General features: G+C 45.5%; 1 protein-coding gene across 3 annotated transcripts in view; it reads left to right on the forward strand.

The window, feature by feature from the left end:
* The window catches only part of GNAL (G protein subunit alpha L), an 80,906-nt gene that overhangs the window by 34,833 nt on the left and 22,112 nt on the right, over positions 1 to 23,961 (forward strand). For all 3 annotated transcript variants that reach the window (XM_057698505.1, XM_057698502.1, XM_057698503.1), the window contains one exon: positions 20,746 to 20,843. In XM_057698505.1, coding sequence (XP_057554488.1) covers positions 20,746 to 20,843 — 98 coding nt within the window. The remainder of the gene's footprint in view (positions 1 to 20,745; positions 20,844 to 23,961) is intronic.

Consider the following 23,961-nt stretch of genomic DNA (forward strand, 5'->3'; position numbering starts at 1 on the left):
TTCAGAAACAAGCGAAACTAAGTAGCATATTGTTTCAGCACATGTATATTTGTGATAATTTGTAAGAGAAGAGAATAAGCATCACAGTATTTGGGGTGGGAGAGAGGAAGCAGGAGAGGACGTGTGGAAGGTGAGTGTCAGTTATCTATCACGTCGGGGGTGGGGGATGGGAGGGGCTCAGTGTTCACTGTATTATAAACAAATACATAACAAAACAAAGCAAAAGAGAACACTGTGAGGACCAGTGAGGACTGTGTATCATTCCCCAATTCTGGTCACCTGCATTCCCCATTAAAAAGAAATTGGAGTTTTCAAATGTATTAGCCTATATTCTTCTTTGTGCCCTTTCCCCTCTTAGAGGGACGTTTACGTAGATGATCTCGAAGGGGCTGTGTGAACACAAGACCCAATAAAGAAAATCCTAAATCTCAGGAATTTTACAGAGATGTGCATTCATCATGATAGAAGACGGTGCTTTAAGATTTGCTGGACACGATGCTGTTGAGGGTGTTTCCTCCATGAAGACAGATTCTGATTGTGCAGAAGACACGTGGAAGATCCTTGTTTGTCAAAGTAACTGTCATTCTGGAAACTTCATATCACATCCTGACAGTAACTCTTGAAGTTAATCAGACTATAATTCCAGAGATGGGTGCTGTCCCACTTCTTTTTTGTTATGAATATGAGCCAGGTTATTTAAAAAGTATTCTAAACTTTCAACATTCAAGAGAAATTGGTATTGGGAGAGGCTGCTGTCTGAGCCCAAGGCCGGCTTCATCCTTCCCCACAGCTGCACTCACCCTGATCCACAGAGGGAATGGGCATGACAGCGGAACCTCCTCCCTGAGCTCCATGAGAATTGAATTGAGCAAGTTAATATACGTAAAAGGTTGGGCTCCACGTTTGCTGTTCTCGGAACTCCAGATTATCTATGCAGAAGAAAAGCATTTTTTAATCAAATGTTTATGTTACATGTTTGCAAAGCCAAGACACTCTGCTAATCTCAAAGCAACTGCATCGCAACGTAATATCATGGCCGGCTCTTTCTCAGTGAACACGTCCTCTACACCAGCCCTGACCAGATGCAGAGCAGAGAGATATAATGAGAGCCACAAATACAGACCACGTGTGTAATTCCATGTTTCCTAGTAGCCACATTTTTTTAAGTGAAAAGAGACAACTGAAGTTTAATAATATATTTTACTTAACACAGTATACCCAAAATATTACTTCAATGTGCAATTTCTAGAAGTTATTCATGAGATATTTTATCATCTTTTTTCTTAATTAATCTTAGAAATCCATTGTGTACTGCACGTCAGCACACCTCAATCTGAGAAAGCCACGTGCCAGGTGCTCAAAAGCCACTTGTCACTGGCGGCTGCCGCATCACACGTGCTGGGCTGGACCCAAGGGTGGGGCAGAGGACATAGTGATTTCTTCTCAACCAGCCTGAGCGTTGGTGCTGGTGACAGGTGCAGGCCAGTGGCTGTTCTTGGGCCTCTCTGAGTCCCCACTGGGACCCTGGCATCCACATGGCTGTCCGAGCCCAGGTGGCGGGGGAGCAGGGAGGGGAGGGGGGACACCCATGAGGAGGGGGCCTGGCCTGGGCTGGGCAGTGTGCGTCCTCCTCGTGGGGCAGACACACTCATCTACCCTCCCAGTGCTGATGAGAACCTCTTGCTCTTCTGGGACCTTCTCTGCAAAGTTTCTCTGTCTGCAGATTGACAGGTGAGGTATCTGCCATTTGACATGACCCCATGTCTTTCGCCGTGGCCTGACCCTGGGACAGTCAGCCACGTGGCCCTTGTCCGTATCTGTAGGTGGTGTTGCCAGCGGCCAGGCCTCTGTCTGTACAGCAGGCGCACCTGTGAGACCTGCCTCGCCTCCCCAGCAACGCCCCATCGTGACCGAAAGCTGCTGTGTGCCTAGCGCTGTGCGTGTGACCCATATCCTTCTCAGTGCCTTTGCCCAGAAAGGGCCACGTGGCTCTGGGTTGCTGGAGCAGAGACAGATTGTGCGGTTTTGTTCTTTTCGTTTTCTTTTATGCGTGCACTTTTTTCGGGCATGAGTAATTCACTGAAAACCTACAAATTAGCATTTTACTTCTGAGCCAAGAAACTGGCTCTGGTCTATGTGTGTTTAAGAAGACTGTGTTATGAATCTAAATAGGATACATGGAGGGAAAAAAGATTTCTTTTCAGCTCCATCGGGGGGAGAAAAGCCAGAACTCAATTTCTGAGCCTTGAAGGAACTCGCTGTGCGTGTTCTGTTGGATTCTGAGCCGAGCGGGCCTGGGTGTCCGTCTATGAGAGAGGCAGAAAAGTGGGAGGAAGTGTGTGATTCACAGTGAACAGAGAATTCAAGTTTGGAAACAGGGAATGAGCAAGAAGTATTACTCAGTTGCTACTATTTAAAACTGGGAACAAGAAGACAGTGAGCACAATGGTGTTTGAAAAGAAAAAGTTCCAGATATTGTAACATTTTTAGTCTCTCCGAAGTCTGGAATTGCTGTGATTCCTACTTTCTGTCTGTCCCATGCTTAGTTTTTGTCCCTTACCGGCCATTTGAAAGGACACCTTTCTTCCCCAGCTTCAGTCCACTGAAGGCTTCTAGATGTTTCTTTTTGCAAGATTTTGCCTCAGTGGAATTTGGAAATTGAGTCTAGACAGGGAGGAGGGGAGAGGGGAGCTGAAAGCTGGGACAAAGCTTGGGTAGGTAGGCCTGGATTCTGCCCGCTTGCCGGCATCATCCCTAGGGAATCTCCACAAAGGTGCAGTTCGCATCTGCAGGGCAAGTGGGCAGTTGGGAGGCTCCAGAGAGAGCTCATGTGCCTTGAGCCTCCCAACAAGTAGAACAAGTGGAAGAGGTAAGTTTTAGAGCTCCGGCCATTAGGGGAGACAAGGGTGCCGGGCAGCACTCAGAGGTTGCCAGCTCAGGTGCCCAGGTGCTGGGTGCCTCCGCCTCAGCCCAGCGCCGGCCAGCGAGGACCCGCTGAGGACCTTGGCCCCAGGGAGCTCCCACCCAGCCTTGCCAAGGGTTTTCTTTTTCTCTCCCTCTAGCGTACAATTCATTATCTTAGGTGAAAGCAGCCAGTGCCAGTGAATTTAAAACTGAATTGCACCGTTTCTGTTTCGTTTTGGTTTTCTTGCGATATGTCTTTCCTAAATTGGGTCCACATCATTGTATGTGAGGCCACGAAGGCTCATTCTGCCCAGAGACCTGGGGTAAGTCCCCCTCCAGCAAAACATCAAAGGCAGTCTTGGCTGCGAAGGGGTTACAGTACCCGCTTCTCCGGCTCAGCCCTGTCGAGCTGTTACCACATCTTGAAAGATTTCCACCCACCGCCCGCCCACTCACCTGGCAAGTGAAAGATGTTTGAATTCCTCTCTTAAGGAAGAAAATTATTAAAGTGAAAGAAAATGACTGTTCCCTGTTCTGAAAAGGAGAGAGGAGAAAAGTGGGTTGTGGCCCTCCTTTGCTATTCTGTACCTGTGAGGATGCTGTCAGACCAACTCCCAGAGATCAGGAGAAGGAGGTAGATCCCAGCTACCTTGTGTGCCTCTTTTAGCTTAGAATCCAGTGTCTTACAATACAGAGCAGGAGATACTTTGACTTGAAGACCCCAAATAACTGAAATGCAGAGAAGAATGTCAAAGGGAAAGGAAGGGAAACAGTTTATTTCTCCTGTCCTTTGAGCCCTAGAAGGGCCACTGAAAATGAATCCACTTGGGAGTCAGATCTGAATGAGAAGTAGTAATTCTTTTACATGTGACTAGAGACTGTAGGGGGATGGGTTCTCACACATCTCTGTTTAAATCCTTTTGTATTTTATGAACATCATTTCATAATTTGTCTGTTAGCTCAGCTCACCTTTCTCCATCCCAAGCTATTGAAGCTATTCAGGCTATGCTCATGGAGCCCCAGTTGTGCTCAAAGCATCAGGTTAGGGGCTCAGACAGGGGATGGGATAAAGAGTTTAAAAATAATCCCTGTTCTAGGACTCATGGTCTAAGTAGAAAGATAAGACCAACACGCAAGGAAAGCTACAGATCAAGAGATCCTAGGATTTCACCAAATCCTAGTCTAAAATTGTCTCTACTTTCCACAAACAAATACAAAAGGAAGTAAGACTCTGACAACGGCAAATACCTGTTCCATACAAATCTCAAAACAATGTGTTCTCCAACCCCTTCAGATGTGGACGTATTAGAACTAAAGTCTCTGCTGATCGCACATCACTTTTTTGGCGACAGCTCTGGTGCCTGGAAGTGACAGCATGCTCTTCACTGAGATGGGCTGAAGCTGTTCTCAGCCTTTGCAGCATCACCTAATTTTATCATTAGTGACTTTTTGCAATAATGATGTAAAATATGAATACAGAGCATTTCAGACCTCGGCATCATTGGGCAGCCATCATTAACTAATAAACGTTAAGCCCAACTGGGTGATTTCCTGTATTTTGAGGTCACCAGCCTTGATCAGTTTTTACGTCATGAAGTTTTCACATGTGTTTAGGCTCGTGGGCCACCTGCGCAGGGCTGGCTGCACCATAAGACGGGCACAGGGTGGACTTGGGCACCTGTTCCATTGCCATTGCCAGTTTCCCACTGCCTTCCTCAGACTTTTCTTTTTACTTCCTGCTGCCCCAATAAATAATCCTGATCAAACCCGGAGCCAATCCCATAATCAGGCCTTCGAGATCTGCAGCACCCTGACAGCTTGGCAGCCACGGGGTCAATGTGTTATTCCCAGGTCAGGCCGCGCCTCAGAATCGTCTGGGGAGCTTTTAAAACAAGATCCCTACGTTGCCGGCGGAGACTAGGAATTCTCCAGGGGAAGTTGGAGGAATCTGTGTGTTTGAAAGGCACCCTGAGGTTTCTGCTGCGCCCCCAGGTTGGGCGGAAATGACCGGGCACCTGGTGTGGTTCTCAGTGCCTGGTGGGGCTGGGCTGTGGCTGTGGACTTGCAATGACCTCTAGTTATGGGATGTGGGTTGCTGGACGTAAAATGTAGCTACACTTTGCAATCACAGTGATAACTGCACTTTCCTGTAGCTGTTTTTGTAGTTAGAATTCAGGATAAATCTTGATTCATTCAAATTCATTGACAGTATTTTTGCTCATAAACAGAATGTGTGATAAATTAAATGTGAAGGATCAGTCGTAGAGGGCTTGACACCTGCTCCAGCTGGTCATCCAGCCCCGGGCAGGGTGCTCTGAGCCTCCTTTGGCCTGTCCTTCTGCTGCTACCACCCAAGGCCTGCAGGGACACGGGGGTGGCTGGAGGGGGCTTGGTGGGAAGCTCTCGCCGCAGCATAGGTGCTTGGGGGTCACTTTGGAAGCCGAGAAGGTGGTGGGACAGCCCAGCAGAGCTGGAGTCCTGAGAAGATGGGCACCTGTGTCTCAGTGGGAAACAGCGAGTGATTAAAGAGGCTTCTGCCTTCGCCCCCAACCCTGTCCACAAGGTCCTCCAGAGTTAGGGACTATGGGGTGGGGTCCCTCCATGTCAGCTCAGCATATTCTCCCATTTTCTGCCAGCACCCCCTCCTCCCCACCCCACCCCCGGCCGGGATAGCAGGGCTGTGCAGCCGGGAGCGTGTTTGGGGGGAGACCGCACCCAGACAGCCAGATGCCCTTGGATCGAACCATGCAGTTATGCATCTTACGGACAAACACAGGCCGCATCTCGTTTCTTAAGTGGATATTTAAAATAAAGTTCTCTGTGTTTCTCTTTTTATTCTACTTGCATTTTATGCCCACTTTTCTCTCGGCATTTGTTACCATAATTTGGAAACAGTCTTGCACTGACAAGAGTTTTACATGTAATTTACACAAATAATGCTCCTCTGACTTTGAGGCGGTACAGGAAGAGTTTCGCCCCAGAAGCTATAAAAACGCCTTGTTATGAAAGGCGTTGCAACAAGACGCAGGCTGCCACCCATCTGTGTTGCTGTGTGTCAGAGTAAAAGTCTCAATGCAAATATTCTTTTTGGAGTGAAAGTAAATATTTTGGTGGGAACATATCACAAACCTGATTACATGTATGTGGAATACACACTTGAAGAAGGAAAGACTTGCAGTTATTCAAAAAGGGAATCGGTATGTGTACAGCTGAAACCAATGTAATGTCCTATGTGGATTACACCTCAGTAACGTGAATAGTGATTGAATAAGAAGGAATGACTCGGTCACTGATGCGAACATGAGAAGAAAATTCTAGGAAACCAAGTTCAAGGCTTCAATTTTCTAAAGATCCCCGAGGGCCCCAGAAAGGTGCTCTTTTAAAAAAAAATAATGAGATGTCAGATGTATTCAAAGTGAAAATTAAAATGGGGAGCAGTTTTTAATGGTGTGAATAGAATCGCTGAGCAGAGTGTGTGTGTCGGGGGGGTGGTCTCTGTGGGGTGGGGTGGGGCTCGGCCCTGGGCCATCACCCCCTTCACCCCCCTCTGCTGGGACGGGAAGGGGGCCTCCTGGGGTGGTTGTCACGGCCTCTGATTCCCACGCTGACGTCACTGAGTCCTCGGAGGGGATGTTTACGAGCTGGCCCGCCTCATCCTTAGTGCAGATGATCCAGGAGTTCCTGACACTGGTGTGAATTCTCAGCACCAGAGCAGGTTGGGGTTCAATGGTGGGGGGCGGGAAGGCTGTTAACATGTTTGACCTTGATTTCTGAGACCCCTGGGCATTTAATATCATGTCACAACCTATGGTTTGCAGCCTGTTGATTTTTCTATCAAAACTATTTCAGTACTTAGTAAAAGAAAGAAAAGAACTACTCAGAATGTACAGAGCAGGGTGCCCTGACTTGGGAATGATGCTGTGTCCCTTTAGTGCTGGGAAGGGAAGCTCCTTGTTGAGAAGCTTGTTGGATTCATGAGCCAAGCCTACAACCCTAACAAAGGTTTCCAGGAAAGTAAGGCTGGGACTCTAAGAGGGCTGCTGGTCACAGTTATTCTTAAATTCCCTGTGTCTCCATTGCCAGCCACCAGAGTGGGACCAGCGAGGTGTTTTTCTGTAGCCACAGCAGAGCCATAGACACCCAGGCGGGAGAGGAGACCGGAGGAACCATAAGGGACCCTATTTGCCTTCTCAACAGAAGGCTGATTATCAAGAGATCATGCTTGTTTGTTTGAAATAAATGAGCTGATTTCTCTCCTGGGTGTTTTTCTTGGTAAAACATTTTAAAAGCTTTCAAAAAGGAAAAAGAAAACAAAAACCTATACCCAACTCCACACGCTCTAAATAAGATGCTCTGCCCGTAGAGTATCCCCTCCTCCCTGAAGAAGGTCAGCGACTAGAGCATGTCTTATCCATTTAGTTGAGACATCATCAGCAGAGCGTGGCCAGGTTAGCTTGCAGGTGTGTCGCCCAGACATGCGTTACTCCCTGGCATCGTGTCCCCCACCCAGTAAGTTAAGCCCATCTGCTCAGAGCTCCGGACTGTTACCACCTTCATTGCTCACGTCCTGCTGATTCTTTGAGTTTAGTTCCACCTCCTTTGGAGACCTTTCCACTCTGTTCTGAAATGGGGCGATCTTGTCCTTTCCCGAATTCCTGCAGCCTTCACTTCCTGTGGCTCTCCCAGTTGGCATTCTAGCTTTGGTTGATATTATATCCAGCACTTCCTGCCCTTTATTGTTGCCTAATTACTTGGTATATCTGAGCCGCGGTCTCCTTACTGAAAGTGTCAACTTCCTGAGACTAGGAGTCGCGGCTTATAGCGGTGCTCCCTCTCTTCAGCAACTCACCTGGTGCTGGGCACATAATCTGCAAAATTTCAGGCTCCGTGAGGACAGGGACCACCTCCTCACTCGCTTGGTCTCCCCAGCCCCTGACACAGCACCTGGCACAGAGCTGGAAGTCAGTAAACATTTGGTGAACGATTATTGGTCGATTGTTGGTGCTTAGGGAATACTTGGGCTTTGGTGACAAATTTGGAAGGAGAAGTCATCCTTGTTTTAAAATGTCTTTGACAAACTACCATCACGGTGATGTGATGATGAAACTTCTGTATGAGAGTCTTCATAGTCCATTTATGAGAGAGAGAGCACTTACACAAATTTTAATAAGCTTAGGCATGTTTATGTAGTATGAACTTGTTATAGTATTGAAGTATGTCATTTTCCAAGAAAAATTCATGTGAATTTGAGAAAAAATCTAGATGGTACTAAGCCTATAATAACATACATAACCTCACACCATCCACAAAAGTTAACCTAAAATGGATCAATGGCCTAAACAGAAGAGTTAAAACCATAAAATGCTCAGAAGAAAATATAGGGATGAGTCTTCATGACCTTGATTTCTTGGGTATGAAAGTAACAAAATCAAAAATAAACACATTGGACTTGATCAAAATTTGAAATGTTTGTGCATCAAAGCACGTGAAAAGAAAGCCACAGAATGGGAGAAATATTTGCAGATCATATATCTAATAAGGGTCTAGTATCCAGTATATATAAAGAACTGTTAAAACCCAACAACAAAAAGACAAACGCTCAGTTTAAATATGAGCAAAGGACTTGAATAGACATTTCTCCAAAGAAGATGTACAAATGGCCAGTACACACATGAAAAGATGCTCAATGTTAGCATCAAAACCACAATGAGATACCATTTCAGACCTACTAGAATTGCTGTTTTTTTTTTTTTTTTAATTTGAAAATAACAAGTGATAGGATGTGGAGAAATGAGAACCCTCCATATACTGCAGATGGGAATGTAAAATGGGGGAAAACAGTTCAGCAGTTTCTTAAAGGTTAAATGTAGAGCTACCATATGACCCAGCAATCCCAAAATAATTGAAAGCAGGGAATTGAACAGATATGTAAACTAGTGTTGAGAGCAGCGTTATTCAGTATAGCCAAAAAATGGAAATAAACTAAATGTCCATCAACAGTTGAATGGATAAACAGAGTGTGGTAGACACACACATGGAATAGTACTCAGCTACAAAGCAATGAGGCTGTGACACATGCCGCAGCATGGGTGAGCCTCAGAAACACACTGAGTGAAGGAAGCCAGGCACAGAAGGCCACGTGTGGTGTGACTCCAGTTGTGTGAATTATCCAGACTAGGTGACATCCGCAGAGAGAGAAAGCAGGTCAGTGGTTGCCTGGCATTGCAGAGAAGAAAGGATGGAGATTTACTGCTCGGTGGGCAAGGGATTTTCTTTTGGACAGTGGAAGTTTTGGAACCGACTTAAATAGAGGTGGTGGTCACACATCATTGTGGAACTAGTAATGTACACTTTAAAAAGGTTTATTTTCTATTGTGCAAATTTCACCTCGATTTTCTTAATCTTAAAAAGACACACAAGCAGGCATCTAACAATGTCTGTACCCACCATTGGGAATAATTGGCTTTCTTAAATTTCTGTTGAGTGAAAAACAGATTAAAATAACATAAATATTGCACTTTGACCATGTATCATTCATGCTAAGCTACAGATTTGAGGATACACCAAAGCAAGAGTAATGAAAGGCCTTGTATTGAAAAGTAAAATCAGTTTCACTGGAGTGAAAGTCGAGCTCAGGCCAAGAGAAGGGGCTTTCCAGAAAAGCACATTCACACAAACGCTCATGACACAAATATTTGTTGAGCTCTAGGTGTCAAGGACGCAAAACATGAAGATCCCTGCCTCAGGGCTGACAGTCTAGCAGGTGATGCAGAGACTAAGTAGTACATAGTGAATGAGTTAGTTGCAGGCTTTAGGAAGTGCTGAGCACTGTGGACACAGGAACAGTCAGGGCCATGGAGAGGTCTGGGTGTGGGGGACCCAGGATGGTCAGAGAGGGTCTCATCGGGAAGGGATTTGGAGAGGACCCAAAGGAGGTGAGGCAGCCACACAGGAGGGCTAAGGTGCCGCTCGGGTGCCCGGGCCCTGGGGGTCCAGGGACAGCAGGAGGCCTTTGTGGCTGGAGCAGTGACCTAGTGGGAGGGCAGAATGGTGACAAGATGCTGGATGGCCATGGAGAGGGGGTGCAGGAGAAACAGGGCCGGTGTCACACAGGGACCCTGAACGGACATAGGTGGTGAGCATACCAGTGACCCTGGCTGACTGCTCTGTGCACCGTGATCCCAGCTGCAGCCCCTGAGATGTGGTGAGTGGGAGGCGCTTGTGGTCATTGGGTGAGAGAGGCTGGTGGTCAGAACCTGGCAGGTGGTGGAAGTGGAGCCGTGGAGATGGATTCCACATGCCTGTGATACAGAGGATCGTCCAGGTGACTTCAGGGCCCGTCTGAGCCACCGGAGAGATGGAATCGCTATCTGCTGAACTGCAGGGCAGGTTTGGGGGTCAGGAGCTCGACTCTAGCCATGTCGAGTGTCCGGCCTGCGCTGGACATCCAGGGAGAGGCCAGAACTGCTCCTCACCTTCAGATAACAGGTTCTTCTGAGGAAGGTGCTTGTAGCCGTAGAGTGAGGAGTTGGTGCTCAGGTGTATAATGCCAGGTGGGTCCTTGGAACAGTCACCGCGGTGAGCCCAGCGGTGCAGAACCATCACATGGACCACTTGTGTCATCAAAGCTTTTCCCAGCGTGGACCTGGTTACCCAATTCCCTGGAAGCTTAGGAACATTTTCCTTGTCTAGGAAGCATGGTGGGTTTCAGATAAAGATTACAAGAAAAATGTTTCTTCTTCCTGTAATTGTCAGACGCCTTCATTGATTCGCTCTGGATAGCGCACTTGCCAAGCAAATATCATTTTCTTGGTATTTAGAGTCAAGTTAGCAGAAAACCAATAACGATCATGCTTCTTATGCGTTTCCCCCTGAGATCCTGCAGCAGCCACTGATGTTACTGTTTGGTCTAAAAGATTAATTGAGAGAGGAAGAGCCGAAGCCATCTGTTTACGGGGTTTCTTGTGTCATGGACGACTCCTGGGGCTGTGCTGCTCTCTCCTCTTCCAGAACATCGTGGCCAAAGTCAGCTCAGGAGGCAAATAGGTGAGGCCAGGAGGAAGTGTCCTTGTTGTTGGGAATTGTCGGGAGCTCCAGGAATCTCGGGTCCATCTGTGTTGAAGTTTAAGAGCTGGATGAGAGTGGCATCTTACACTGGCCGCACTGTCCGCCTCCGTTAGAGTAAATAAATGTCAAATAAAGTTACTGAATGCTGAGATGAATTAAGAACATCGAATCAGAAGTTCCAACTAGTAAGTCTTGTAAAATGGTTCCAGATATTTCTCTTGGGAAAGGAGGCCCTCCCCTAGGTATATACCCAAGAGAATTAAAAACATACATTTACACAAATACTTGTACATGAATGTTCACAGCAGCACTATTCACAACAGCCACAAAGTGCAACTACCCAAAAGTCCATCGAAGGAGGAGTGGGTGGACCCACATGATCCATCCACACAGTGGGATCTTATTTGGCCATAAAAAGAATGAAGCACTGACCCATGTTACAACCTTGAAAACATCACGCTAAGTGAAAGAATCTTCACGAAAGGCCACACATCGTATGAAACGTCCAGAACAGGCAGATCTGCAGAAAGTGTACTCATGGTTGCCAGGGCAGAGGGATGTGAGGATGAGGAGTGACTGGTCATGTGCACAGGGTTTGTTTTGGGGGGATTGATTTGTTTTAAAGGTGATTGTGGTGATGGGTACACAACTCTGCAAATAAACTGAAAGGCACTGAATTGTGCACTTTAAATGCGTGAACTGCATGGTATATGCACTACAGGGCAATAAAACTGTTCCATTAAGGATAGAAAGAATGAGGGAAAAGATAAAACTTAAAATCAGAGTGTCCCAGGACTGAAGAAATCTTAAAGATGATCCGGTACAAACAAGTGTAGAATATCAAGGTCTTTGGCTTCTTTGGACAGTTTTCTTTCCCTTTTGTGTCGGATGCCAGAGTCGCAGCTGCTGCAGGTTTGCAGAGGAGACCAGTGGGTCTTTGAAATCTTTTATTTCGTGGAAACGTGAATCTCCTGATCCCTCCAGGAACGCACCTCGGGTGTTGTGTTTTCTTGTAGCCCTTGGTTCCTCTCCGGGAGGCGGCAGGTTCCCACTGAGGACACCCTCAGCCTGTCGTGGGGTGCTGGGGACATGTGCAGCTTAGTTAATTACCAAGAGCTCCTTTAGTAACTGGGGGATCGTGGGCCTGCGCCCCAGCCTCATCCCACTCCCTTTCTTTCTCCCTTCCCCACACAGCCCCCGCCCCAGCTGCCTGTGAGCTGAGTTGGGGGTTTCCACAGCCCCAGGGACCCTCTCCCTTGCGGGGACTTGGGGGCTTGGCTTCCAGGTGCCCTTCCGAGGGACCACGCATGTTCTCCTGTGAGGGCTCGGCCCTTGTTTCTAGAAAGAGGCTGCAGTCCTGTTCAGCCAGCCTCAGCTGTAAGTGCGGGAGTCTGGGGGCCTTGCCAGGGGCCAGAAGCTTGGGGTGCAGCTAAACGCAACAGCAGTGCCCTCAGGGCTCCTGTCCCCAGGGCCCGCTATTAGCCACCTTAGCCGCCTATGCTGGTGATCGGGGCCCCTCCTTGTGTTCAACCCCCTCCCCAGCACCTGGTGTGATGCCTCATGCCTGAGGGTGTCCTGTAGCTGTTCCTGGAATTCAGTCCTGCACATGCCTCCTGTTCCCTGCCACATTCTTCTCTCCGGGCTTGTTGGCACCTGGCAGCCTTGTCACAATGCTGCCAGATCTGCAGCCCGTGTTCCAGCACCATCCTTGTGCCCAAAGCAAAGGACCCCCCTACCAACCCTACCCCCACCAGCACTTCACAGGTGGGTCCTCACCTCTCAGCTGCTTTGAGACTGTCCTAGCCCCCACTTCTAGTTTTGTCTTCCCCTCCACCTTCTCACCGCCTCCCTCCTGCCCTCGAGTGCACATCCTCACCCCCCTCCTCCACCTGTCAGCTGTGTGCTCATCACTCTGGCTAATGCTCCAGCCTCTGCCCAGAAGGACCATTCTGTCCCTGGGAACAGGGCACAGTGGTTGGAGTGAAGAAGTCCCCCGACTGGGACCTGAACCTAGGCACTCAGATACCAAAATCCATGCTCAACCATAAAATATTGTTTTAGGATTCCTCATTAGAAACCTCTACTATGTTTTACACTAAAATTTTCCCAAAAAAATATGTATCTAATTCTGCAGCCATTGTCAGTAGGAATATAGCAAACTCACTTTTACAGACATTTGCTTTTAACCTGTTCCCAGAAAAAGGGCCTTCTTCCTCCATTTTGCCTCTTAGCACATAAAACAGGACTCAGAGTGACTAAGAAGACCAAGAATAATACCTCCAGGTGTTACATAATCAAGCTCTATGCCACGGAGAACTTTTGTCAGACAACTTGACAGAGCCTGTCTGGAAGCAAAGACCAAAGTCGTGATTCTTTGAGTCTCTTATCCCTAATAAAAATACTTAATTATTTTATTTCTGTTCCCACACAAATAAGTTTCTCCTGAGTCTCTTTGGCATGCTTCAAGTGCACAAGTTTCTCAGAGAATTAGGATTTTAGAGAGAGAATCTTCTGTGTAAGAGTGGGAGTATTGTGGAGAAAATCAAAAGCTAAAAAATTAATTTTGTGGGAAAAAAATACTTAAGGAAAATTATATGTTCCCATCACAATGGGGCAGATTTATTTAACTCTCTACTATGGGTCATTGGTCTGATTACTAAAACTTTATAATTATCAGTTGTTTTGTGAGACAGTAATTTGGAAATAAAAGGTAGACTCTTTAGACAGATCTTACTGTATCTTTAAAAAAAAATTTTAAACCAAGTGCAAGAGTAGCAAAACCTGTGCAACCTGGCCATGGTGGGCAGCAAAGTTCCCTTTGGCTCAGTCCTCCTGCACTTTGGAACCACAGGGAATTCTGATTCAGCCCCAGGCTTTGTGGGTCATGCTTCAGGGAGAAAAAAGAGACAGGCCAGAGCTACATGGCTAACTCTCTCTGTGCTCAGCTATGCAGGAAGGAAGTGAAAGCCTCAGGAACTAATATGTGAAATTAACAAGGTTGCAGGATATAGGATCGAATACAGCAGTCAATTGTATTTCTTTGTACTAGTCATGAAAAATTCCAAAAATGAAATTAAAAAAAAAAAAAAACATGTACATGCAACATAACATCGAAAAAAATTACTCAGGAAAAAAATCTAACAAACAATATAAAAGATGTATACACCGAAAACTAGGAAACATTATTGAGAGAAAGTAAGACACAAACAGATATACCATGTTCATGGATAGAAAGCTCATTGTTATTAAGATGGCATTTCTCCCCAAAGCAGCCAAGAGACACAGTGCAATTCCAGCCAAAATACCAGCAACTTTTCTATAGAAACTGACAGGTCAGTTCTCAGATGTACAAGGGTAAGTCAAAAATTATCCGCAACCTGGCTGTAGAATTTATTGTAATTAACTTTTAGAAAAGACAAATACATCATTTTTTGACATAATCTCCTTGCTCTTCAGTACACTTTGTCCGTCTGTCAATTAACTTTTGTATTCCCCCATTAAAAAACGTTTTAGACTGAGCTGTGAGTCATGAATGTCTTCACTTCTTCATCAGAAATGAATCTTCATCCTCGTAGGGCTGCTTTCAGGGGACCACACAGGTGAAAGTCTGATGGTGCAACTTCTCTATCTATTCACAACACTTCTTCACGACAAAACACTTTCTCCATACTGTGCACAAAGTCTTCAATAAATAATGGCACCAGATACACCCTCAGACCACAAAAAACGAATCACTGCATGCTGCTTTTCTTTCATGCATATCACAAGTGGGGCATCCATTTTTGCTCTCACTGCAGTTACAAATGAACTGATAAAACACGTTCACACATACACAGCAGTGACTAGGGAGACAGTAGCTTTGAACGGAAAGTGCTGATGAGACAGTGTGGCCAACAGAACTTTTAATATAACCAGAGTGCGGATAATTTTTGACTCATTCTCGTATGTGGAAATTCAGAAGACCAAGAATAGTCAGAATGATGTTGGAAAAGAACAAAGCTTCAAGACTAATTTTAAGACTGACTGCAGAGCTACAGAAATCAAAATGGACAGAGTTGGCACAAGGATAGACATGTAGGGGCTTCCCTGGTGGAACAGGATCAAGTCCAGGAACAGACCCATGTGTATATGGTCCATTTCAGCAAAGGTACTGAGGTCAGTTTCAACAATTCAATGGAGAAAGGGTAGTCTTTTCAATAAATGTGCTGGGGGACACTGCATATCCATGTTGAAAAAAATGAAATTGACCTTTTCCTCTGACCATACCCCCAAATTAACTCAGATCATAGACCTAAATCTAAGAGCTAAAAATATATAACTTTTAGAAGAAATTTTAGAGAAAAAAAACTTTTTACTTTGGGTTAGGCAAAGATTTCTTAGAACATAAAAAAGCATAAAAGAAAAAAGCAAGAACTGATTAATCATACATCATCAAAATTAAAAACATTGCTCATCAAAAGAGGCCTAGGAGCCTTCCCTGATGATCCAGTGGTTAAGACCCTGAGTTTCCAATGCAGGGAGTATGGGTTTGATCCCTGGTCTGGGAACTAAGATCCCACGTGCCTCGAAGTGTGGCCAAAAAAAATAATAATAAAAGGCACTTAGGAAAATTAAAATACAAGCCACATTTGATGAGAAAATGTTTACAAAACCTGTAGCTAACAAAGGATTTGAATCCAGGTAATTTTTTAGAATATTTTACTCTTATAAAAAATAAAACAATAATAAGAAGGCATACAATCCGATTTTTTAATGGGAAAAATATTTGAACTGACACTTCAAAAGGAAGACATGCAAGCAGCCAACAGTCATGTAAAAAGATGTCCTCCATCATTGATCATTAGGGAGACGCAAGCTAAAACCACAGCCAGATGCCATTACACACCCAATAGAATAATTAAAATTAAGAAGACTGACAAAACCAAGTATTGATGAGGTTTGGAGAAACTCGAACCCCTAGCCATCGCTCTTCACCATGTAAATGGAATGGCCACTTTGGGAAACAATTTAGCAGTTTTTTAAAGTTATCCATGCACCGTCCCTGTAAGCCAGCAATTCCACTCCTGGGTATTAACCCAAAAGAGATGATAATAGAAGTCCACACAAAGCCTGGTACATAGATGCTCCTGGCAGCATTACTCATCACAGTCAGAACCCAGAAATAACCCAGTATCCATCCACTGGTGAGTGAATAAGCCAAATGTGGTCTTATCCCATACAATGGAATGGAACTCAGCAGTTGTTGTTGTTGTTTTTTTTTAAGCTGCTAATATGTATAACAAAATGGGTGAATTTCAGAAAAATCAGGCTAAGTGAAAAAAGCCAGACATAAAAGATTGTATGACTTCATTTACATGAAATTTCTAGAAAAGGCAAAACTATGGAGACAGAAGTAGATTGGCAGTTGTCTGATACCTGGAGAGGGGGCAGGTGGTCGAGGGACTCTAAGACTTGGCTGTGTTGGTGGGTGTACAACTGGATAAATAAATGGGTGAATTTTAGGGCATATAAAGTATACCCGAAAAGGCTGTTAGAGATGATTCTAAGAATAAAGTGCTGTCCTAGGGGACAGTATTGTAAATGTGGGTTTGCTCTCTGTCCTGGCCCCAAGGCTGCTTCCAAATCCAGGCTGATCAGCTCCTAATCAGGGGACTCGGACAAGTATAAAGGACGCAAGATCATTCCCATTTTGTCATCTGTAAAACCGGAGCTGCATCACCTGCATGGCAAGGTATTTGAGACTTGAGTGAGCTCTCAGCCAGAATACCCTTAGAACCTTGTCTGGGGCCCACGAGGTCCTGGGAGGGGTCAGAGCGACCCCCCTTTACGTTTGGTTACTTGCTGTGGTTGGTGTCCACAGGGGCTGTGCTTCGTGCTGGGAAGGACACGGGCTTGGGGACCCCTGAGTACCGTTAATAATTTGGTTTGTTCAGCCTGGTCTCTGAGAGCTGTTTGTAAATAGAATCTGAGGAATCCTGTTTTCACTTAGACCTGAGGATGGACAGAGCTTATAAATAACCAGGCGTGACGGATCCCACACAGGCTTTCAACTTGACATCCACCAGATATCTGAAAAGAGAAATGACAGAAACCTGTTAGATCATTCTGCTCTCTGAAGGGTAAAGCTGAGTAGGTGTGTTTTAAATGAATCAGACCCAAACTTGAGCTTTAGAAAATTCCATTTAAGTGGCTACTCACCTGACTGAAACCGCCCATTTCTAAGGCCCATTTGGTGGTGGTGGTGGCCGTTGTTCACTGCGTTACTGTGGAAAGTTCCGGCAATCATTTATATTTGCTTCAGTGTGTTCCAGAAAGGACCTAGTGCCACTCACAAAGTTATAATACAAGTTAATTAGAAAACAAAACCAAACCAAAGTATAGCAGAAGGAAGCTAGGAGCAGGAGAGTGAGTGGTGCGGAAGCAGGTTGAAGTTGGTACCCAGAGCACACAAGGTCTACACACAAGCTGGGACCGACCCCAAAACGGGATTTCTGAGCTTCTTTGCAGTCAACTCAGTGACATAAATGAAAACAGCAGGAAAGTCACAGGATCCCAGAGGATTAAAAATTAATAATAAAATTGAAAAAGAAATTGCCTGAGAGATGCAAAAAAGTATTCCTGACACTAAAAGAGGAACATTTTCCATAAGTCATCCTAGGAATAACATTTTTCACTCAGCACAGTGAGGCTTTGTGCCAGCCTCAGGACAGGGCAGCACACGTGGGAGCAGCTCCACTTGAGACCCGGTGGTCCTTCAGGCCGCTGGACGACATCGGTTTCACCAGATAAGAAATATTATGCTTTTGATTGTTATTTCCAAAAAGGAAAATGTAACTTAAGTGTCAGTGTAACCAAAAAGTTGTTTTATTGTATTTTATTAGCAGAGAAATCGTGCAATAATTTTTTTGCATTTCTTATTGGCATACATTTATTTCCGTTTTAAAGCAGTTATGAAGAATTTAAAAGCAAAAAATTCTTTTATTCACCTCATAATTCCAGGCTAGCTTTGAGTACCCTCTATATCTACGGGAAGGTGTAAACAGCAGAACCAGAAGGAAAGTGCTGTAATAGGAAATGGAGAAGTTGGGGATTTAATTTTTTTTAATTTTAGATTTTGATTTAAACATCAAAACTGTGCTGTGAAAATTTAAAGCCTTGCTTTTTAAAAGTAGTTTTAATTTGTTATCATTATTTTATTTTCTGTAACACAACTCAAACTCCTTTGAATAAGAATGACATAAAAGACCATGTATTTCAGTTGCTAAATATATGAGGATCACAAGGTGATTCTCATATTCAACAATACAGAAAAAAATTAAGAAATGTCAGTTAGTAATTTTCTTTTTATGCTCTCAGATTCTCTCAACTCTCAGATGTCAAAAACAAGTGAGACTTCACTGTGAATCACCCTTTCTTTTCAGACAGACAGACAGACACACCACTGAAATTATTTTTATTTAGTATTATTTATCTTAGTTGCTAATGGAGGCATACTAAAATTATTCCTTATATTTATTTCCCTGTTGTTTTAGCAAATGTATGAGAATTCTAGCCAGGCTCTGCACAAATGTTGGATCACAGCTAAAAAAGCTGCAGTGGTGATGTTACAGAATCATTTCTTCACTGGTTTACGCATTTTTATTTGAGATTCAGGTATTGTGGCTATGATTTCTAAACCTTTGTCTTTTACAAATAATGTTGAAAAATAATATGGTGTAAAAAACTGCGATAAAATAATAAAGATGGGAGAAAAGGTCTGAGCTACAGATAAAAGAGAATGGCCACATGATGAGTGTGGAATCTGCCTGCAGGTGATGAGTGCCCAGGGGCATTCTCTCTCCTTCTGTAAGTTTGACATTTTCCTGATAAAAAGGTGAGGAGTCCACAGCAGTAGCAGCCCTGGAATTTTCCACAAAGGTCTGAGAAGGTCTTTATTCCTTAAAGAGTAAACATGGAGAATGCTAGGGACCTGGCCCTGGTCTAGCCTGACGTCCTGTTTCCCAAGGAGGAGCTCGAGATTGTTCTGTCTCCTTGAGGTTGCTGTGTCTCCTCGGTGTCATCCATGGCATCTGCTGTTAGATCCCACCGCCCACGGTTTCTGTCTCACCACTGCCGTCGGCATCCCCCCAGGAGCTGTGGCATTTTGTTTCTTGAGTCAAGCACCCCTCTGTGACTCTGTCTCAATGGCTTCTGCTCAGACTATTAAAGGAAAAATGATTCTGACACGTGTTAAAGACAGTAAGGAACTTTCTTCCAGGACCACTGCACCGGGGTTTGCCAAAGAGGGAAAGGTGGGTTTAAATCCCAGTATCACCGCAACGGGGGTTTCACTGCCCTCCAGGACCATCCCAATAATAGCACAGTAGAGTGTTCCTCTTAGACGTGGTGAGTGTGTGTGTGGGGTGTGTGTGTGTGTGTGTGTGTGTCCTCATTTGGCTCTTGGAAGTAAATTTTTCAAGGAAGCCCACAGACTCCTTCACTGGAGTGATGGGAGCAGCCCTGGAAGATTTTGGAAGGAAGCATCAATCCAGGGGGACAGGATAAGAGCTGAGGGTCCAGCTTCTCTCCTTGGCATCCCTTTCTGTCACCTGTGGGCAGTGTGGGTTTGTTGTTGGTGATGGCAGGCAGACACGATAGGTGCAGAGACGGGGCACAAGCTTAAAAACTCTTCCCAACACTGGGAGTCAGGCCGGGACGGACTAGAACCTGGTAAAGCTGCACTCAGGGCACCCCTGCTCCCCCTCCCATGTCTTGTACCTGATTTGTATTCATAATTCTGTGTTTCTTTTTTCAGAGAGGGCCTACAAGTTGTATAAGCATCAGGCCCCTCAAAACTTGGATCCACCCTTGTATGGAATGATGAATCTCTAAGAACAATGCCAAGTCAGTTGTTTTTTTTTCTGCAGAGAATCTGTGCTGATTCTTAGGGAGAGTGGCTTTGGCTGCTTCCTGGCAGGGTCACCCCAGACCCTCACCTGCACAGCAGAGATGGAAATCGGTGCTTCCTGGTGTAGGAAGGGATATAAATATTCTAACAGTGTTCGTGAAAATTTATGTAACTTCTTTTATATTTAGCTGCTAGTGTATAGTCATTTGGTTCCATAGCGCTGTTCATTTAATTTGGGTAATTTTGGAAATACAACTTATGAAAGCCACTCTTACCGAGGTGGGCAGGCTCCCATTTCAGAGGCTGCTGGTGCCGTAAGGGATGGGCCTGAGCATCGTGTGTGAACCAAAAATCCTGGTTCATGCTTAACTCAGAGTTTCTAAAAAGGCCAAAAAACCATAAATCACGATCCCCAAAGAATATAATTTTAAAAGTTTCTTTCTTATGTACCTAATATTTCTGGGCTGAATTTAATCCACCTGTCCAATCATGTCTATTCATAATTGTGGCTCACCTAAAAAATTTAAAAGAAGCAGTAAAAACAGGCCTTGCCATTATAACAAGAGTGCTTTTTCACAGCTGAAGTGGTCATTCTGCTAATCGAGTTACTGAGTCCTAAGAACTTTAAATTCTTCGTTGTACTGATGGTGAATGTCATTAACTTTTGACCTGTCATTTCCACTTTGGGGAACTTTCTGGAAGGACAAGAATGACCGGTAGATCGAGTGGTGAGATCTGGGCCTTCCACCCCATGTGTGGAGTCGACCTCCACAAAGAAAACAATTCATGTGCTCCCTGCAAGTGCTTTTGGCATCTTCTTTTTACTTTTAAGTTTTGGAAGATGGTAACACATGGGTTTTCTTATTTGTAACTTTTTCAAACTTCAGGAATTCTTCGATCATGTGAAGAAGCTCTGGGATGATGAAGGCGTGAAGGCCTGCTTCGAGAGGTCCAATGAGTACCAGCTCATCGACTGCGCCCAATAGTGAGTCTGCTGCCCGTGAGGGCGAGGCCCCTGGGGTGGGCGCCCCCCCACCTGGTGCAGCCCCTCGGGGTCCAGCCCCCCCAGCCCATGCCGCCCTCTCAGAATCCCTGAAGTTCCTTAAGTGCGAGGAACCAATAATTAACAACTCATTGCGGAAACCAGCTTTTAATATGAGACGAGTTTAACACATGCAAAACTGAAAATCCAGCAGGAGTCAGTTTCAGGAAAGAACCAGAACAGTTGTATTCATTTTACCCTGATCTTTGTATTCAGTTCTAGTCATTTATGGCCTTCTATAGCCTCATAGGCATGTGTGTAAATGATAACATACTTAGGTATTCATTATTATATTTTAATTTTGGACTAGGGGCCCCAAAATTAAAATTTAAATAATCAACATCTGCAGTCTGGCCCAAGCTCTTACTTAAAGTAATGAGATCATCCTACACACATTCGAAGTAGACTAGAACCTCAAGAGTAGATGGTAATCAAAATAATAAGTAAATATTTGATGAAAAAATGTATGAGGAGAAATAAGGAAAAGGACTCTGGTGCTGAGGTTGGCTCATTGGTGTTCCCCGAAATACTCATTTTCCTATTTTCTTTCACTATTTAAGATTCAGTCTATAACTGTTAGACCATATTGGTCCCCAGAAGAGGGTTAATCAACAAGTTTTAGCTGTGTTTGCTCGTTTGATAACAAAAACTGTATTTCAAGGTTGTCTTAGATAACTCTTTGGGCAGCAAGAAATGAGCTTTTTTACATTTTAAGTCTGTAAACTCTAAAAATCCGTACATGTGGAAGAGGTCCCAGAGCATGAAGTGTGGGGATTTACAGTGTTTGGGACCAAATCTGCACTATTTAGAGCCACCGGAGCTGCACTGTGAAAGCTGACTTCAAGGACAGGAGGGTGCAGCCGCCCCGGCCCCTGGCCCCTGGCCCCTCGCCCCTCCTCACCCCTTGAAGCTCAGGCTGACGGCCGAGGGGCGCTGAGCCGGGCAGGCAGGGCTTGAGGAGGGGGGCACGGGCATGTCACCAGCACTGACAGGAAGCGTTATGGGCGCCCAGGGGTGATGGAGGTGGCTGTGAACAGATGAGAGGGCTCGGTGGGGCCACACCCTCCCAGGCCAGGGAACGTGGATTTTCCTCTGGACACAGAGAGTGGCCATAGGCTGGAAGAGTGAGGTTGTTGGATCACTCTGATGCTGCGTGGAGGATGAAATAGAGGCGTCAGAGACCCGTGGGTGCACCAGGGCAGGTGGTAGCTGTGGAGGTGAGCCTGGGGCCTTGGGGACAGAGCCGTGTGGTGGACCAGATGAGGGAGGTGGAGGAAAGGAGGTGTCGGGGTGACCATGGGTGCGTCATGGTGTCCCTGTTATTGAGACAGGGACTTGGGAAATGTCATTTATAGGGGGCAGAACACCATCAAGCTCTGGTCTGGAGAGTCGAGCTGAGATGCCAGAGGGGATTTCTAGCACAGATTGAGATAACATTAGCGTTCATATAGGTTTGCATTTGAGGTTCACAGGGTGTGTGTGTGATGTCGTTCCCAGTATTTCTTGAGCAAAGTCGCCTTGGGACCACAGCACCCTTCAGTGTGGTATTAGGAATATCTCTTTCTTATAAAAAGAGACAACCTCACCATAGCGATAGAATTAATGATTTTCTTTAAAATATAATACGCAAAGTGAATTTGACAAAGAAGCAGTACGAGCTTTGACAGCAGGCAGTCGGGATCCACCTCTTTGCTCTGGTCCTGAGAGCAGAGAGTTTGGGCAGGTTACTTCCTTGGGGATAAAATTCTGGGCTCTATTCTCGTTTAGTTGTCATATAGGATTCAATAGAGACCCGAAGACCCCAGAGTGGTGCCTGGCACACATGAGCCCTCCTGAGCTCTTGCTACTGTGTTTGCAACGCGGGAACTGAGGTCCAGTGGGTAACCTAAGGCGACCGAGATCAGGGTTCTGCCCCCGGGGGGTGGGGGTGGGGACCGCAGCCAAGCTCTGATATTTCTTTCAGTTCTGTCCTTTCAAATTACGGAGCGTGAGACTGAGGCGCGAGGTGGAGACTCCAGGGTCGTCAAAAATAGAACACCAAGGGTCCTGCTCCCTTCCCTCTGGGCTTGGCAGCATCGCAGAGAGCCGTCCCCCTGCTAAACCTCACTATCTGGGTTAATCGTAACGTCCCCAGCTTTGCTTTTTTAATCCATTTTAATACGCATGGGAATCAGGTTGGATAAGTGACCTTTGTCTCTTAATAATGATTTTGTTTTTCCTCTGCACTCAGATTTTGAGGTTGGGGGTGAGGGATTTCAAAAACAAGTAATATTTCAGTAACTCTTTTTAGAATGACACGCGTGCCAGATTTTTTTTTGTTGCCAGATAAGGTGTCGAAGGAACACAGCTGCTTCCACCTCCCCTCACCATGACTCTTGGGGAAAAGGACCTGTCAGCCTCCATCCCGGGATGCCCTGGGGCCAGGATGCTCATGCTTGCCCAGCCCCCCAGCTTTCCTGTTCTTCGGGGAGTGTGTCTTATTCCTCCTGAAAGGCCCGGCTCTCGGGTTGGGGCTCTCGCATGAAGTCAGGGCTATTGGAAATAACTGTCAGCTTGGGGCCAGTGGGGCGCTGAGCTTTGCCCCGGCAGAGTCCAGAGCTCTGACACGTCTTCTTTTCCTCTCTCTTCTAAAATCTCTGAGAAAAGATCTGCCAACATCTTGGTGTGACTCTAAGTCACTATGTTTGTCTGCTCAGTAGTCTTGTGTTTTGAGCCCAAATGCTAATTAAGAAGGGATTCATTCTAAGCCCTGTTGAAGCCATTTCAGATATGGCAGAAACATGGGAATATCTGGGGGAAGACCCACTTCCCAGGGGCTGAGCTGCCAGTGAAGAATCCAAGGATGGTCTTGCCACAGTTCCTCAAAAGCTTAAACACAGAGGAACCCAGCAGTTTCTCTCCTGGGTATACACCCTAGAGAATTAAAGACATACATCCACACAAAAATTGTACACGAATGTTCACAGCAGCGTTATCCACAGTAGCAAAAAAGCACAAACAACCCAAATGGCGATGAAAGGGGCTGGATGAACAGACACACAGTGGGGTCTTATTTGGCCAT

Source organism: Hippopotamus amphibius, chromosome 11 (genome assembly GCF_030028045.1).
Source record: "Hippopotamus amphibius kiboko isolate mHipAmp2 chromosome 11, mHipAmp2.hap2, whole genome shotgun sequence".
Taxonomy (NCBI): domain Eukaryota; kingdom Metazoa; phylum Chordata; class Mammalia; order Artiodactyla; family Hippopotamidae; genus Hippopotamus; species Hippopotamus amphibius.